The sequence below is a fragment of the Amphiura filiformis genome, chromosome 13 (genome assembly GCF_039555335.1).
Source record: "Amphiura filiformis chromosome 13, Afil_fr2py, whole genome shotgun sequence".
NCBI lineage: Eukaryota > Metazoa > Echinodermata > Ophiuroidea > Amphilepidida > Amphiuridae > Amphiura > Amphiura filiformis.
Window position 1 is genome coordinate 5,158,840 of NC_092640.1, and position 19,226 is coordinate 5,178,065.

The window sequence follows — 19,226 nt, forward strand, 5'->3', positions numbered from 1 at the left end:
CTGTGACTTTGTGAGACATCTGACAGATAAGTTCAGAAAAGCAAGACCTGGCAGAGATGGTAAGCTTAAGAACACTATGATCCACTACCCTATTGCTGTATGGATGAATTGACGTGTGACGGCGTACCAAACGTGTGACTGTCATTGTTCTTTGGCTGGCAGTATGCACAAAAGTAAATTGGTCGCATGTTCTTCCCCGGGACAGCATATTAATCGATAGAAAAGTCCCTTGCTATTGTTTATAGATTGATGCTGGCAACTCATCTATATTCCAGTTGAAATCCATACACATGGGAGACATGTCATTAATGTTCTACACAGGAGGTGTAGATTTCAATTTTATTTACTCATTCAGGTAACCCCATTTGAAATTCTCACTCCCTGGGTCATATATGGATTTCAACTGAAATAGCCCATTATAGAGTCCATTGGTCTGTTCTTTGTGCAGATCATTTTATTTTAATGACATGGCGTGGCAATGCAGAATATTCATAAATGGTTTGCATATTTCATAATTATACAAATTCGATATCATAATCATGATAATCAACATTCCATTTGGTATAAAATCAAAATGCATGAATTCAAATTTTGCAAATTAAGATTTTATACTATTGATATCATAGAAAGTAAAGAAAAATCAACGTCCACTTGTGTATTGTGTATTATTGATTCTTTTGTAAGAATTAAACTATGAAGAATTTTTCAATTTTTAACATTTCCGTGTCGAAAACCGAAAAAGGTTCCATGCCTGCGCTTACCTACCAAGTGTTCTTTATGAAGAAACTCTGGACCAACACACTACCAGGAAAAGATCACAATGCAGACGTTATATTCCACTACCATCAAGAGCTTCCCAAACTGTTACGAGGCTACCATAATTGCTCCGAGGATGAGGCTGCCCAGCTGGGGGCGCTGCTATATCGCATCAGATTTGCTGAGGATGAGTCTGAATTCAAGAGCATTCCACGTATGTTGAAGGATTTGCTGCCAGCCGATATGGTACGCACAATGTCACCAGACGATTGGAAAAGGGTAAGATATTTGATATGCTTAAATTAGCATTCGTTAAATATTCTGATCCAATCAGATCAAGGTGGAAATTTCAAAACTGAGATACAAGCAATAGTACGCGTGGTGTTGATGACAGGTCTGTATACAAACATCTTCCAGGGTCTACTAACTTTTTGCAGGGCAAGGACAATTTCATAAGTAATAATGTGCTATAGTAACTACCACATTATTAGGGTACTTTTGAAATTATCTTTGCCCTGCAAAACTGTTGTTGTTCTAGGGTTGGCGACTCTTTAGAATTATCAGCCTTACTGGCTAGTGTCAACCCACAAAAGGCAAGGTACAACCTTGTAGGTTTGAAGATATCTGATGATTAAAAATCATGTTTTTTTACTCGCAATGACGACAGGATTGCGTGAATTAATATGGATCCAGCAAATGTTGTTCGTGAATTGGTGTTGCCATGTAAGCAGGTGATACTTACTCTGCTCTTTGTTCTTTGCAAGTGCCATTTTAACAATATGTTGATTTGTATTGATAAACAGAATATTGTAGCAGCTTACAACAAACATGCAGGCAAGTCAAGAGATGAAGCGAAGATTGCCTTCCTTGAGGTTATGTACAGATGGCCAACATTTGGATCGGCATTCTTTGAAGTTAAGGTAAAGCTGAAGTGTTATGGACAATGAAGATTATATTCAAAAATCTCTCCCACGAATAAGCTACACAGGGGACTCATACTATAAAAGTCTGAATTAAAGATAAGATACTAGTTTGCGTCTGATGTCACCTAACAAACTCAGAATTGTTATGATGTTTGTGATTATTAAAATGTCTGATTGCAGCGGTAAAACAGCGAGCCTTCATGAATATGCTTATGGTTAGTTTTTCAACATACAAACCGTCTCAAAATGTAGGTCTTAGTGATAGCAAAGCTTCAAGTCAACATGGTCAATGAACAATGTCTAGAATCGTTATTTGTGACTTTCATTAGAGAAGACATCCTTTCGTACTTTTTAAATTTCCTTACCAAAAAACATATACATTTGAATTGCTAGCTGCATTGAACTTAAGCCTTGATTGGTTGATGTTTAATGTGCAATCATTAGTATAGTTTTGTTTAACAATCCTGGTACATATAGTATTGTGTAATTTGTAGGAATGTTATTCTTGTATACCAGTACTTGCTCATGTCGTCTGGTCATTTGTTAATCCAAAAAGAAATTTGAAAAGATACGTAGTGGAGAAAAATGATGGGGAAAAGAGACAAACATTGATGTTACAGCTATTTGGTTCAACTATAGTTCATGATAAATGGAAAGATCACTTGACATTTTGAAATGTTAATATAATTACTACACCGTTACCATGGTTACCTTACCTTCTGCATATTGGGTATGGATGAATCAGTTTTGAAAAAGTGGAGACAATTTTAGAATATTATCCTCTTTTGGTAATTTTGTATCAAAATTTTGTATTTAATGTTGAGATTGGAAATATTCAAACACGAAGAGGCAAAAGTAGTAAGTATTCATGTGCACAAGGTAGCTAACAGACGTTATTTCTTGTTTTTGTTGCAGCAAACATCTGAGCCAAACCTCCCTGATATCCTACTGATAGCAATCAATAAACTAGGAGTTGTTCTGATTGACCTAAGAACTAAGGTAAGAGGTGCCTTACTTAAAGCCATATTATAATATTTTCGTACAAAATAGATTAGCACTTCTTTGCTATAAAATGTTAGGTTTTACTGTCAGATGTATCCCATTTTATTTTTGAGCCGAATAACTACAGCAAATCAAAGAAAATTGGAATTTACTACCAACGCGTATGTCGCCAATACGTACCACTCCTTCGGTCATGTTATGGTACGACACTTTGTTGTGGTGATCACCGTCCCGCACACCGTGTACGTACTGTGTTATGAACATCGTGTATGCGTTCGACTAATAATTCCATTGTCATAATAAAACGCCGGTTCCATCGTTTTATTCAAAATCTCGGATTTTGACAAAACTACAGCACCTAGAGTCTTGATTTTTGCAGGGTATATTGGTTTAATAAAGTGCAACATAATCGTGTAAAAATAAATTTTAAAAAATCAACGAGGGCGTCCTCCTCAGCAAATGTTATAATATGGCTTTAAATCAAAGACAGAATTAAAAAGATTTGTTTGCATCTGACATCACAGTTAATGAAACGGCCCTTGGTTGGTTAATAGCGCGTCGAAGGAAGGTGACTTCATCTGGTTCATTCATCTGAAAAGGGGAATATCAGAAAATTGCGAAAATTTACGGTACTTTTACTCCTTTTGGAGAAAGTTTGGCATTGGGATATTCCAGTTGAAATCCATACACCCCCTATGGAACACATGACCTTAATCTTCCAAACAGGGAGTGTGAATTTCAAATGGGGCTACCTGGAGACGTGACTCCACTCCCTATGTGGGAGATTAAAGACCCATTCAGTGATCCCAGCGCAAGTTTAAAAAATCAAAATTATTTATAAATTGCTTATAAATAAAGGATATTCTTTCAAATTGTCATTTGATATTTTTGAAATGAAAAATTTGGCAAAAAACGAAGAAAACAGCAGTATTGATGAAGTTGAAGCCCCGTTCAAATCGGTATGAACACGGCAGAGTGCCGAATACGCAAAATTGCTGTTCTGAATAAACGGCGTTTGAAAATCTTGGTACCATTCCATTGGTCCTTCTAAAAATTTAGAACATTCATGAGCACTCATTTGAAATTTATATTATAGAAGTGAATGTACACGAATTATTGGCAGTACTTGCATGTTCTGAAATAATCGATATATCCATCAAACGCGTTTTAAAACGTCTCTACCACTGCGCAGAGAGAGGTCGAATACGCATTCAACTTGAGTAAACCATAGCACGCATTCTTGATTTGGGGGCTTTTATGTAGAAATTACTGATTGTCCTAAGGCTATGTAGACTTAACTTGCTTTATAACTTATTTTAATAAATAGTCATCCCTGTAATATTGACCAAAAACTCGAGGATTTTAAAGTAAAAATAACAATATTGGTCTATATTTTGCGTATGATTTTCCGGGATTTTCCAATTTCACGGGCGCGCACTCACATTTTTAAGCCACGACAATATCATGTGGGGTATGTTTGTACTTATTTTGGTATCACTGGATAGAATATACCTACAGCTATACGTTGGTATCAAATATATTAGTATAGGACATTTAATATAGATAAGTCGGGGTTTCCCGCTATACAATACTATAGATCAACATGATTTGTACAGCTAAGTATACGATTCGTCTCTCTGCCGAATTAATTTTTCGCACTTCGGCGCGATTCGTCCAAATCAAAATTTCAATAACTACATCGGTGAGTAAGATCTGCCTTTTAATTTTTGGTGGAAATAAAAGATAACCTGAAACATAATCATCAGCATACAAAAACTCAATTTGCTCAAAATTCTCGATTCGTCACTCTGCCGAATTCATAACGATAATACATGAAGCTACAGATTCATGTAAATGCCTTATTTTGTCTTAAATGCAGAGCGTTCTGCTGAACCACTTGCAGGCTATTTTAGCACATCTATGACCCGGGGGGGGGGCACTTCAATATGAAATGGATATAGGTGTAGGGTTGGCACTTTCGCACTAAGGGGCATTCGGTGAGAGCAAAATGTAAAAAATATGGGGTCATTAGGTGAGAGCATGATTTTTGGCATCCGGTGAGAGCAAAATGTAAAAAATATGGGGTCATTGGGTGAGAATTTTGATCGTATTTACGATCATCCGGATGAGCAAATCACTGCATGAAGGTCATGTCTTCCATAGGGAGTGTATGGATGTCAGTCAGAGTAGCCCATTTAGAGGGAAACTTTGCTTCTCCAAAATAAAGAAATACAAATTGTGAGACATTTAGCCTATTATCCTGCACTTTTAATAAGCCGTTTATAATAAGTATAACTTAGTTAAAATTGTGACTCATATTAACAGTCCAAATCCTATTGCAACCAAACTTTGGTTATAGCTGCACTGTGGGAACTGTCATTTAATGGTAGTGTTCCACAGTTTTATTCTGATTCAATAGAAAATAAAGATCAATTTAAATTGTATTTTATCAATATTTTTCACAGGAAACTCGAGCAACAATCCCATTCACCAAGATCACCAAGTGGAGCAGTGGTAATAATTATTTCCACATAACCATGAGCAGCCTTGTCAAGGAAACTAAACTACAATGTGAAACATCACTGGTAAGTCTTATATGAAGAGACTTGTTAGCTGTATGAAATAAATTTCAATTCCAACTCACCCTTTAATTAATTTGTACTTTTTATCTGGATGTTGACCAACTAGGTGAATTTATTGTATTCCTCTTATTCAGAAAATGAGTTTTCATAGATGTCACACAAAGAGAAACAAGTGACATGGCTACATCTATTATCACATGCCCACTATATTTCTTAGAAAAATATATACCGGAGCTACCCGGGGTACATTGTAGTATACGAGTGTCCTGTGGCTGAGTAAATTGGGTGGAACAATAGGTTATGTGTGAGATTTTTTGTACAATCCGTCAATCAATAGCCATTGTTTCTGGTTTTGTTGGAGCAGTTCAAATCTTGTCTAAATGCTAAATGTGACCCGTTGCAGCAAAAGGTACCTTAAGTCGGGTTATACATATATCTCATTTTACTAGTGCCAAACACATTCTAAACCAATCGTTTATCCTATTCTTGAAGAGGATAATAAGCTAGTACCTATGTCTATAGAATTATTTGTTATACAGCTCCAGCCTTTTTTTGCTATGGCTAATCCCTGTTCAAGTGGCGTTTTACAAAGCATTTTGTCTAGGTATGTATTAGCCACCCAATAACAATAAGAGTACATTCCTGAACATCGTTGACCTCGGGATGATTGTTTGATATTCTCTGCCAACAATGTGAAAAAAGAGACACATGTAGCAGCCGACATAAGGTACCTTAACGGGTCACAAATATTGTTCTATTTTTTGTTCATTTTGCAGGGCTACAAAATGGATGACCTGTTGACCTCATACGTAGGTCAGATGCTGAACAAGCAGCAGGGTGGTAGCAGTGGTCCACATGCCATCTCATAACATAACGGCAGTAATATGGTGACCAATAAATGCATCAGCCTTATAACATTGCAATGTACTTATTTCACAATAAGACCCAATTCTGTTATTCACCATACTGCAGACATACAACACTCCACTAAGTGGTTTACAATATTTGAATATTTAAATTTTGAGTGGGACATAAGAGGCTTGAGAGCATTTCCCACTCAAAATACTGTACAAATGTTACTATATAATGTTTTTATATAAAAACCTATTGTAAGACTTGCACTTTAATATGTCTGTTGAAAGTATACGGTAAGCTTCAGTCTGTAAGTTGAAAAGCTAGCCTGTACATTGAAATCAACAACGTACCAAAATTTGGCTTGTCAAGATGCGGATGAGTGGCGTATCACCAATAGCTTATTTGTTTTATACTTAGCCTGAGTCCCTCGGCCATATTAACCCTAGAATTTGTAGACTACCGTATATTCACTAAAAACGCCCCCTCTAATAAACGCTCCTATCATTATTTGCAACCAAACTGTTCCATAAATGCTGTCACGTTAAGGTTAGCAACTATTTTAAACTGTTGCGATTCGGAAGTTCACAGCATCTTGCGAATGGTAGTAAGCTTTGGCAAAAATAGCATTGATCATTTCATTGCGAGTGTGTAGCAGAATTCAAATATCACAGATATACTTTTGTAGGTCCTGTGGTTCTTGAGTTATGTTGTAAAGAAGGCTGAAACAACAACACTTTTGAAATCGCCGATTTCACAATACCCATGTGCTCGGCCATTGTTATCGAGAGTGTTTACATATTTGTAGAAATTCTACGGTATATTGTTTGTGGACTAGTGATGGTTTGGGGAATAATCGTGGTAAAAATACCTGTAATTAACGCCTCTTCTCGAAAATGGTACGCACCCTGGAGGTGCATGTTTATTAGCGAATATACGGTGTCTTATAACAAAAATTATTTCATATGGTTTGTATTACATAAGACATATCAATGCAAATAAGGGAACAAGCCTGAAGATAGAGGACGTCCTATAAACGAAACTAATTTCGTTTCTCGGCCGACCCCACCCTCCCTGCCAGAAACGTAATCTTGAAATTTTGACAATATGCCGGGGTTATTACGTATTTTACAAGGAATTAAACTAGACAATGGGCAAAATAGGTTAACCCTATAATGTAGTAAGGCTGTGGAGGGTACTTTTCTTACACTTTCTAACCTATATAACAAAACATAAAAAATACCTTGATAACTAATTGAACACTACCACTTTGAACTTCTTGATCTGCAATTATGAAGGTATAACTAGTGTCTTAAAAAAGGGGATTCTAAAACATAACATGTTATGATGTTATACGCACGAGTAGGCCTATATTTATAGGGGATGGCTGCTTTGAGATTCCTGTTTTAGGTCTCCGCTTTTAATTAATTAATTTATTTATTCGTTAATTATTCAGGAAAATTCCATCAATACAAAAGTACTGGTCTCCCTGGAAGCCCTGATAACATACATATAACATTGATATACAAATAATATTATTAGAATATGAATAATATACAAACATGGAAATTTAGAACAAGTTCAAATAAATAAATTAATGAGGAGGGCTATAATAAGTTCCTTATTGATATCTTAAATACAAACATATACAAAATTATAGGGCATTCTTGAACTCATCCAAGCTTAGTGAATCCAAATTGGCACAGAGATTAAAAGGTTAAATAACGTATTAACTATGTACAACGTTTACACGTTCTATTTTAATACATATTTTTCAACAAGGATACCTCAATAACTACTTTGTATATATTTCATATATGTTTCAGTAATTTCTAACCAATTTATGTACTCCAAACATTCATTTCAACGAGTATAGCCAACGCTCTGCAGGGTCTTTTGTTCTATTGTTTCCGATTAGAGCGCTGACATATTGGAAAATGTTGCCAATCAATATTCATGAGAGTGTACATTCAACGTCCAGTTTTCGAAATTGGGTGACTTGTGTTTAGCAGGTGTGAAATACATCTGACTGGGCGTTTTAATTACGTAACGAATAAAGGCATTGACATCATCGAATGGCTGCCCAGTGCTGTTATGTGTTTAGTTATTATATAGGCCTAATAATTATTATTAAATGTATTCAACATTCCTTTCTTTTCCCTTCTCTATACTTATTCTTTCCTATAAGCCTACACTTTATCACTCCCTCGCTCTCCTTGTTTCCTTTCACCGTATCTCTCTCATTCCCATCATTTTCCTTATATTTCTATTTATCTACTTGTCTTTATTATATCTTTTCATTTCTCCTTTCCTCCAGCCCTCTCTCATTCTCCATTTCTCCCCTCCTCCCCTCTTCCTCCCTCCTCCTCCCAACACTTCTCACATGGGTGAATCTTCCCCTTCCCAACCCCCCTCCCCTCATTGGGTACGCCACTATTTCTATACCAATCTCCTTCTTAAAATAAAATTAAATGGAAATTTCTTAAAAACAACCTTTATAGGCCGATACTTATGCTTACATGTATACGTATAGCGATTACCATTATAGTGTAATATAGATATGTGGAAATGGCAGCCTTCATACATTCTAATGTGTAATCGATCAGCAAGAGCATTCAATTTATTTAAATGAAGCGCCTAAAGTCAGGTGGGTGGTAAAGATGATTGCATCGACAGCTAAAGCCTCCTTTATAGACATCAGACCCACACAAGCACACATTTGGGATACGTGGGAACAATGGCACCACTTTACACATGACTGCCCTTACACATGACTGTGTTGTGGTCACTTATTGATACTCGCCTGTTGTGTAGAGCGTTAATGATGCCGGATCAGTGACCAATTTAATGGCGGAACCCCTTTGTTCGAAACAATGGTACCACTTTTCTGAATAGCCTGTCGCAACTTCTAATCGGCATCAAACGAACAAAGCATTATATAATCTATTGCGACTCTATTTCTATTAAAAGCTCTTTGAGTATAGCTACTTAAACCTAGCTGTTATTCAACCCGTCTGAATGATTATAGCAGCTTAAATATGTCTACATCTTTATACCATATATAACAAGTATTGTTTCTCAGGTGACAAACTTTGGAATTAAAAGTGCTCAAATCCATTATAGGTGAGCGTAGAAACAAATTCAAAATATAGACCTCTGTGAAAGGCTACCGTTACTAATAGTTTCACGGCATACACTCACTTACAATCATTAGGTATATCGATCATCATACGGATAATTTGTCATGGTTTCAACTTAGGCCTGAGTGCTCAATCTCGCCGATTAACTCTTCGGCGTGCCCGGAACCTAAGCCGCAGATCCACGCCGATGCACATATGCTGAGAAATAAAATACTGTTGCGATATGCACTAACAAAATGTATGTCTGCTTGATGAAAAGCCATGTTCAGTCACCCGTTTATCGGCTTGATCGGCCCAACTCCTGCATTTCTCGCAACCGGCTTATAACACTTGACAACAATACCCTTAAAAATTATGTCCTTGAGTGCGTTGATTCTTTACTGGATTCTATCGACTGATCCGCAATTGCTCACGGTGAGTAAACTCAAGTAGGTACTACAATAAACATTAATATAAAGGTTTCTTGTAATGAATGACAAACCGTCGAACAAGAAGATGGCAAGATGTTGGGAACTCGATGCACATAACTGCTCGCGATTTCGCAACCAGGGATGTGGCTACAATATATTAATTAATCGGCGTACTGCGGCTTGAAACTGCAAGCAGCAGGAGAGCCATCGAAATGCTCCGAGACGACGCAGAGTTAATCGGCGAGATTGAGCACCGGGGCCTTAACAGAAATGCTTATACATGTATATGCATTCTGTGGTGTCAAAATCATGACAAACCAAGCCATTTCCAGCACAGCCCCTACTCCAAAAGTGCTCAACCACTATAAATAGTGTGGGTGTAATAAAACAAGTATAATTTCTCAGGTGACTAACTTTGGAATTAAAAGTGCTCAAATCCATTACAGGTGAGCGTAGAAACAAATTCAAAATATAGACCTCTGTGAAAGGCAACCGTCACTAATAGTTTTACGGCATACCCTCACTTACGATCATTGGGTATACCGATCATCAAACGGATAATCTGTCATGGTTCCAACTTAACAGAAATGCGTATACATGTATATGCATTCTGTTGTGTCAAAATCATGATATGTACAAATTTACAACTTATATTTTTAATATATATTTTTGCACAACCATATCTCAAGTTAATATAAACCTTTCACCAAAGTATTTCATGTTTATTACCATTTCAATGTAAAGAATAAATAATAAAAATTAGTATGTTATCTCAATGTTTATGTCTATATGTTTCAAGTGTTCAATAAAAAAATACATAACACGTCTACAGATTTCTTATTTCTGTCTTCATCCGATGCAGTCATTCATAGCAATAAATGGCCCTCCTTAATAATTCGTCAATAATCAATATCCTCAATACAATACACCCCCTCACATTAAACCATTCCCAACCATTAACAACCAAAATCAAATACCAATTTGTACCTTTCACTTCCAAACCAATCTTGTTAAATCTCATGCGTTCCCTTACACCTCTCCTATTCCAATTACATATCCTTTAAGTTTAATATTCTTCCCTTCGTTGCTGATGAAATTCTCTGAACAAATCAAACCCCTTGTATGTCCTCACATCACATCCAAGCTCATATTGGACGCCCTTTTCCTATTCTTTTAAGGAATCTTTTTTATTTATCTCTGTCTTGCATTGTAGAGGTAATCATTCAATGTATCACGGGAAGGAAAGATTTTGAAAGACAAAGATAAAAAAGACTAGTTCGCGTCTGAAATTCTGACAACTAGACAGAAAATGCCGTAGTGCGCTGGTCGGCAACCAATCACGGCTCGCCTTTGCCCTGACATCAGACGCGATTTAGTCTTTTTTTATCTGTGTCTTTCATTATAGAGCTAGTCATTGAACGCATCACGTGTAGGCAATATTTCCTACTATGATCTACTCGAGGTCACGTGTACCAAACACTAAAGTGAGAAAAGTTGGCAATCCTGAGGCAAACTACATAAGTTGCCAGAATAACCTTAAACTTTCTGTTTCTTCTCATTCTCATCCACCTTGATGCTCTGCGTGTGGGCCATAGGCTTCAATATAAAAAGTTCTGAGATATTTTCTCAAAATATGAAGAGCCATCTTAAGAACCACTGAACCAATACTAGGCTTGTTTGTACTCATTCTAATGCATTTTTCATGCTGATTCCAAATATGGTCATGACAATGTACAATTCTGAATTGTTTTAATTTTTGTCTCTTCCATCTCATATCCCGAATTGCTTCTCGGTTTGCCACGGAATAAATCGACCACTTCAACAAACGTTTTTCCTTTTGTCTCAGGGACGAAAAAGACAATGAAGACGGCGGTTATTAAACAGCAAACCATAAATACTAAGAAAGTGTAGGCATCGATGCTTTCCTGAAGGGGAACAAATATTGTAAATAAGGTACAACTATCATGACTATAGAAAACATGGAAAATATCCTAGAACCAGGCTGCAGCAGTCATTTTGATGCGCTTGCAATAACAATTATAATGTATTGATCGGTCAGTAAGTGCTATTCCGCCCAGTTGGGCGATTTGTCATGCTAAATGCAGGGTAAAACTGCTCAAATATCTGGTCTTGCAGGGACTTTTTACGAGTTGGTAAAATTAAGCTACTTGAGTCATTCACCGTGACTTTGGTAAAAAACTTGGCACATGAAACACTGATTTTGGATGGAAGGACATAACATGCTCAATTTGAGGATATTGACAGACGTGTTGATACTACACTTTATTCCGTACAGTACGGGTATTGTTATAGAGGGCCATACTAATATACAAAAAGTTCGGAACAGTAACCTCAGATCGTGCACTGTCTATGGGAGAGATTAAAGGCCCATTCAGTGATTTGCTCATCCGGACGATCGTAAAAATCATCAAAATTCAGATTTTGATTCCTTTGTCATTGTCATAGATGTGCTAACATAGCCTGCGAGTGGTTCAGCCGAAAGCCGTGTATTTAAGACAAAATAAGACATCTTACACGAATCTGTAATTTATATACTGACAGTATCTAAATTAGCTACATGTATTTGAATGAGGCTTCAACTTCGTCAGTACTGCTGTTTTCTTCTTTTTTTTGACAAATTTGTCATTTCAAAAATACTCAATGACAATTTGAATGACTTATCCTTCACATTTATAACAATTTATAAACAATTTTAATATTTTATACTCTTGCGCTGGGATCACTGAATGGGTCTTTAAGTCAAACTTGGAATTATACACTGACGTTACATTTTAATATAGGGCTCCATCGATTGTGTCCTAACAGTATACAGATAGTGGTATATTGCATAGTCACTTACTTGTATAAACGAAAATGTGATTCCAACTACAAAATTAGCAAACCAGTTTGTCTGCACTGAGATACTCATAGCCGCTGGCCTAGGAGCTTGGGCCCACAACTCGGGGACTATTATAAATGACACAGGTCCTGGGGAAAATAAAATGAGCAAAACAATATGTATTATACCTACATGAACTATTTAAAAATTCAATGTGTTCAAAATCTAGATGCTCGTCCTGACTCCTTGCAGCTTGTATGAATCAGATAACTCCTATTGTTGCTTGAATCGATTCATTGGCTGCCTATCAAAATCTCGTATTAACCACAAGTTGCTGCTCTTAACTATGTTTGAATGACATGGCTCCAGATTATCTTAATGAACTCATTCAGCTTTATCAACCAACTCGCTCTCTTCTTTCGCTCATCAAACCAATATCGTCTATCTGTAAATGTAACCTCATATCCAAATTTTATGGCTCCTGGAACTTAAAACATGAACAATCTTCCTTTCCACATTCGGCTGGCATCATCTGTGAACATTTCTAAAGATTTAATAAAAATAGCCTTTTGTAAACGTATTTTATGAGGATCTATACTTTTATGCTTTTTTCAACTAAGATAGTTTTGTTCAAAGATGTCGTTTATACAGGTTTAAGTAATATCATTAGAAATTTTTTTTATTTCTAAATGGCCTTGCAGGCCGTAGGTTGCCCATGCCTGGTCTAGATCTCTAGATCTATACTATCATCAATAAGGATTTAAACTTTGGGTATTTTTACAGTGTGTTGCTAAATTGTATCGTTCTCATACTTCATCACATGAGTATTTTGTAAATTTGGGAATTAAGATGCTGTGAGCTTTTATTCAGATTTTGTATTTGATGTTTGACTGCTATAAAGCCGTGCAACCCAACTGTTCAAAATGGGCTATTCCAGTTGAAATCAATACACCCCCTATGCTATGGCACACATGACTTATAACCTTCCCCACAGGGAGTATGAATTTCAAATGGGGTTGCCTGAATGGGTGACTCCATTTGAAATCTACACCCCCTGTGTGGGAGATTAAGGGCATGTCTTCCATAGAGGGTGTATGGATTTCATTTGGAATAGCCCAATGTGGAGTCGCTGGGGTTTCAAACATCATACATAGATTTAAAGGCCAGTCATGTTACAGAATGACTGGTTCCTCGGATATCTAGAGGAGAAACTGTACCAAACATTAATATTAAATTTGCATGTCGGTCAACATCAACATTGACCAACAGAGGGCAGTATTCTATCCTTACCTGGTCCAATGGCAAATGCAATAATGTAGAGGAAAATGAAAGCCATACTAAGCCACTTCAACCATTCAACAGTTTCCTGATCAATAGAAATAATAAATATTGAATAAATGTGTGCACCAAATTTCAACTTTTAAATGTGTTCTCACCCAGGTCACCTTCCTTTAATCAGCTTATTCTTTACTATCATTTAAGACCGAATTAAAAAGACTAGTCTGACGGCAGGGCAACGGCGCAACGTGATTGGTTGCTGACCTGCGCATTACAGCATTTTTGGTCTAGTTTTCAGAACGTCAAAAGTAAACTTGTCTTTTTAATTCGGTCTTCAATTATATCTTACCTGTAGGGTTAATGTAACGGTGAGACATCCATGGAACACAGCCATGAGGAAGTAGGGGTATAGCAACAGAAAACGACGTCCAACACGCTCAATGGCCACCACCTGCGTGTGAATAGTGTAGGAGAAAGTCGGTTACTAACAATGGTATGAGGACACCCTTACCTAATAAACTAGCATTCCATTGAATGGTAAATAACCTGTAATGAATGCCTAAATGATGAATACCTCCAATACTATTAAATTGAGTTAATAGGCGGTTGTTAGCACTGAACCGCCTGGTTCATAAGACCTCCTCAGAGGCGAAATATGTAAATGAGCTAAGCACTCGAACCACAAAGGAGGCATTCGAACCGCCTAGGAAGCATTCCAACATCATAGGATTAAGACGGCTACCTTAGAGTAGTATGCATGGATATAAGATGATTCGCTAACTCCACAGCTAGTGTAGTCAGGGTGCAGCCAAACGTATCTCTAGGTGACCGCGATCACATCCCCATGAGTTTACACAATGGCAAAGCAGCCACTCTGTACAGGGAGATTGATATAGCCCATTGTAGCATAACCCACTGCACCCCATTACCCTCCAACTGGAGGTGTGCCACACCAAATTAAGAGCGTATCACGTTGATTGCACCTATAAGCAACGTTCGAAATAAGGCGCGTCCTTACGCCAAATACCCGTGGAAGTAGGCGCAGACCTACAAATTTCCTAAGGTTCGGGTCCGCGTGACCCGTAAAAATTGAACCAAGCAAAGAGCACTATCCTAGTTTTGTTGTTCCACTGGCAATTCTGGTTCACATGATACGTCCAGCTCCCTGAGTACACTTGCATTTTAGTTTCCCATCATATCATGTTTCACCCCCAGTGGTACATCATACCAAATTAAAAGCTTACCGAGACTACAGTCATGATGACGTTGATTGCACCAGTTCCGACTGTAGCAAAGGCAACTTGATCGGGTGTCATACCAGCTAATCTATAGATACTTTCTAAGTAGAAAAATATCTGTACAGAGCGAAAAATCCACATATTTGTTGAGTCGTTTATGAATGTATGATGTCAGAGAGAATATAGGTGAAGTTCCCCTCCACTACTATTTTTGAATAAAACGCCGGAACAGGCGCTTTATTATTACGATGGAATTATTAGTCGAACGCATACACGATGTTCATAACACACAGTACGTACACGACGTGCGGGACGGTGATATACACAACAAAGGGTCGTGCCACAACATGACCGAAGGAGTGGTACGTATTGGCGACATGTGCGCTGGTAGTAAATTCCAATTTTCTTTGCTTTGCCGCAGTTGTCCGGCTCGAAAATAAAAGGTGATATATCTGACAGTAAAAGCTAACATTTTATGGCAAAGAAATACTAATCTATTTTGTTTGTTTGAAAATGTTATAATATGGCTTTAAGAATCAGAAAGCTTATGTAGTAAAAATTGTAGTAATCAGTAAAGTCAGAAAGCAGTAAAGTGAGAACAAATGAGTTATGTAAATATACAATGTGATGAAATCAACGAAGCAAATAAAATAAAAGATAAAAAAAAAAATAATTAAAGTCCCAAATTCTCATAAGCTTGCCCCAGTCACATATTACGCAACATACAATTAGCGTAAGTGCTGCGCCCAACTGCGTTCATGCAATTTTATATCAATACACGATGTGTCTATTTCTTTCGCGGCTAAAAGCCGAACAAACTGTAGTGCTATACTCACAGCACAAATACCAGACTACAATTGTAGTCCACAATGTAGCATCATACAGATTATAAGTGGCATCTTCCAGTCAGGATTCTTCAGTGTAATGACTTCCCAGACTCCAATCTTTTCCAGCTTTTCGTGCTCAATTGCTTCATCCTTCATCTCCTGTATCTCGTCCTCGATGTCTGCACCTGCTCCTCGAAATTTCTCTAGAGCTGAAAGTTTTATAGGAGGAATTTTAGGATAATTATTCTTGATTTGCTCCTCAAAATTTCTCTAGAGTTTTTATAGGAGGAATTTTAGAATGATTAGTCTTGATTTGCTCCAGAAGTTTCTCTAGAGCTGAAAGGTTTTATAGGTGGAATTTGAGGACAATTAGTCTTGATATGCTCATAACATTATAACATTATTATTAGCCTTATATTTAATAAATATAATTATCAAGCAAGAATCACATGGTTTTATTTAAAACAAACTCAAATTAACCATAAAAATTAATAAAAACGGCCGGCTCTCAACACGCGACATTCAAAAATTCCCGCGCTGAAATCGTCTAGTGCAATGACGTAATGGATATTTGTGCCCAATTGTCGCCAGCCTTCATTGTATTACTGGGACGTCATTGCACCTGACAATTTCAGCGCCCGGGAACTTGAAATATACGTCTAGCCCTCTTCTTTTGTTCCATTATCTATTGTATTTTTTTTTTGTCCAAAGTCTGGTCAACTGTCGATTATATCAAGTAATGTGGACAGGTCAAGATAATCTGGACAGGTCAAGATACTCTTGGTCAGGTCAAGATAATCTTGGTCAGGTCAATAAATTTTGAACAAGAGAAGTACATGTTCATATTTAGAAACACTGTCCACATTATTTGACTTCTTGGACATTTCAACAAACTTAAAATATATCAAAGCACATTATGAAGTGATCGAACTAGAGAGGGCTCTAATTTTGAATTTTACACGATCAGCATAAATTATTATGCAAGTTTATGCATATTACATTTAAATGATGATGGTAAACAATACTTGTGTGTATTGAATGACACCAAGAACACCTTTATTGAATAATGCAAATTAGTTTGTATTATGTCTCTTAAAGTCTGTATAATTAGGACGAGGATGTCAATCTACCTTTATCCCCCCTCTCCCAACTAACGCAGATTCCGACAAAGTAGGTAACAAAACAGAGCCATGAGGTCTTACAAATTAAGTTCAACCAAGGATATTTTGCACCTAAAATGCAGTACATTACAGGCCACAAGACTGGATGTAGAAAAACTACAACAATCCGCGGCCTAACCCCAACCAAAATAGGTCGAGGAGGGTACCCAGGAATATACGTTGATTTGGTTCAGGACATTTGTTCTATAAGTATATTAAAAATAAATATATATTCTATGGTGTTAAATGAGTTACCGCCATATCTAGGTAAAACACACCCACTTTGGTAATTTGACCTTTGAACTATTTACATATTCATTATTAATATTACGAATATGTATAAAGAATTAATAAGGCTATCGAGTGGGATAGGACCACAAGTGAATTGAATAGAATCTCCCGTAAAATAGATTGAAATCAATGCTGTATTGATTTGATAAAATCACTTGCAATTGTCACTAGATAAGACTCATAGACTCGAACGCAGGACACATGGGAAGAATATTACACTGTCTCGGTGTGTTTTTATTTTGGGAAAACCCTAAACTTACACAAGATAATCATATCAGCTTTTCCAGTTTGTCTTTTGGAAAATGAATAAACCATAACTACAAATTTGTTTATATTGGCTCACCTTCGGGGTCTCGCCTTCCGAACGACTAACATGCGAACCATACCTCAACAAGACACCGATTATCTATGGTAATGGTCTGTTTCTCACCCTTTAGCTACTACATATTGCGTGCTGAGAGAGGGCTATTTTTATTCATTATTCTAATTAGTGACCCTTCGGACGATTATACCAAAATGATCACCTACCTTCTCTTGCTTTCTCTGGTTCATTCTTGTTGATAAGGAACCATCTGGGACTCTCTGGACAAAATGGCATTGTAACCAAATTGAAGACGCTGAAAGCACCTGTCAATGCAAGCACTATGGGCCACTGATCATCCTTTGGAAATATAAACAAACCAAGCACCTAGCAAACAAAAACAAAAAGGATGAGAACTATCAGTGGGCCAACATCTGATCTTGAGGAACCACATGCAACATATTAGAAAGCATTCTCATTCTTAGTTTGACAACTTGGTTGTCATTAGTTAGGCAGGCAAAAAATGTTTGGTTGTCTTCAACAGACAGACCCTAATCTTGAAATTCTGGAAAACAGTTTTTACTGTACACAAGAATACCGACCCTAATTTTAAGAGAATGATTTTTTTTTCTTCAGAAAACCTGCCATCCGGAAATGATATTTAAAGAGTTTCTTTAATTGTTTTAAAACATGAATGAAGTCATATATACAGTAATGAAAAATTCTAATTAAGTCTTTAAGAAGGAGATTAGTATAGAAATACATTAGTGGCGTACCCAAAGAGGGGATGGGATTAATTTTGGCTATGACCTTTATATTAAAAAACCAACCGACTGATCTCGTCTTCCACAAGGTGATTGTTTTTACTTGTCTTATGTTAGTGGCAATAGCAGCTATTTAGTAGCTATTACAAAAGAATTCCTACCTCGCTATAATGCAACGCTCTGCATGGTCTATTGTTCTATTGTTTCAGATTAGAGCGCTGACATATTGGAAAATGTTGCCAATCAATATTCATGAGAGTGTACATTCAACGTCCAGTTTTCGAAATTGGGTGACTTGTGTTTGGCAGGTGTGAAATACATGTACATCTGACTGGGCGCTTTGATTACGTAACGAATAAAGGCATTGGCATCATAGAATGACTGCCCAGTGCTATTATGTGTTTAGTTATTATATATGCCTAATAATTATTGTTAAATGTATTCATCATTCCTTTCTTTTCCATTCTCTGTACTTATTCTTTCCTAGGCCTACACTTTATCACTCCCTCGCTCTCCTTGTCCCCTCTCAGTGGCTCTCACCCTCCCTTTCTCCTTCCCATCATTTTCCTTATATTTCTATTTATCTACCTGTCTTTATTATATCTCTTCATTTCTTCCTCTTTCTCCCTTCCTCCAGCCCTCTCTCATTCTCCATATCCCCTCTTCCTCCCTCCTCCCCTCGCAAGACTTCTCACAGGGGTGAATCTGCCCCTCCCCAACCCCTCCCCTGTTTGGGTACGCCACTAATGTATTTCTATACCAATCTCCTTCTTAAAATAGAATTAAATGGAATTTTGTTAAAAACAACATTTATAGGCCTATACTTATACTTACATGTATACGTATAGCGATTACCATTATAG

The 19,226-nt window shown here is 37.0% G+C and overlaps 1 protein-coding gene across 1 annotated transcript; it reads left to right on the plus strand.

Annotated features, from left to right (window-relative positions):
* Window positions 1-747: 747 nt before the first annotated feature.
* Window positions 748-6,849, plus strand: LOC140168794 (unconventional myosin-VIIa-like). The gene is made up of 5 exons (XM_072192204.1): window positions 748-1,035; window positions 1,560-1,676; window positions 2,595-2,678; window positions 5,147-5,266; window positions 6,040-6,849. The coding sequence occupies exons 1-5, from the start codon at window positions 748-750 to the stop codon at window positions 6,130-6,132; spliced, it is 702 nt and encodes a 233-aa protein (XP_072048305.1). The 3' UTR covers window positions 6,133-6,849.
* Window positions 6,850-19,226: the final 12,377 nt, after the last annotated feature.

Bases quoted from the DNA above. Each gene is read 5' to 3' on its own strand.
- LOC140168794 (XM_072192204.1), top strand. From the start codon at position 748: ATGCCTGCGCTTACCTACCAAGTGTTCTTTATGAAGAAACTCTGGACC. The intron at 2,679-5,146 runs GTAAGAGGTGCC...TATTTTTCACAG, and splicing joins TGATTGACCTAAGAACTAAG to GAAACTCGAGCAACAATCCC. The intron at 5,267-6,039 runs GTAAGTCTTATA...TTCATTTTGCAG, and splicing joins TACAATGTGAAACATCACTG to GGCTACAAAATGGATGACCT.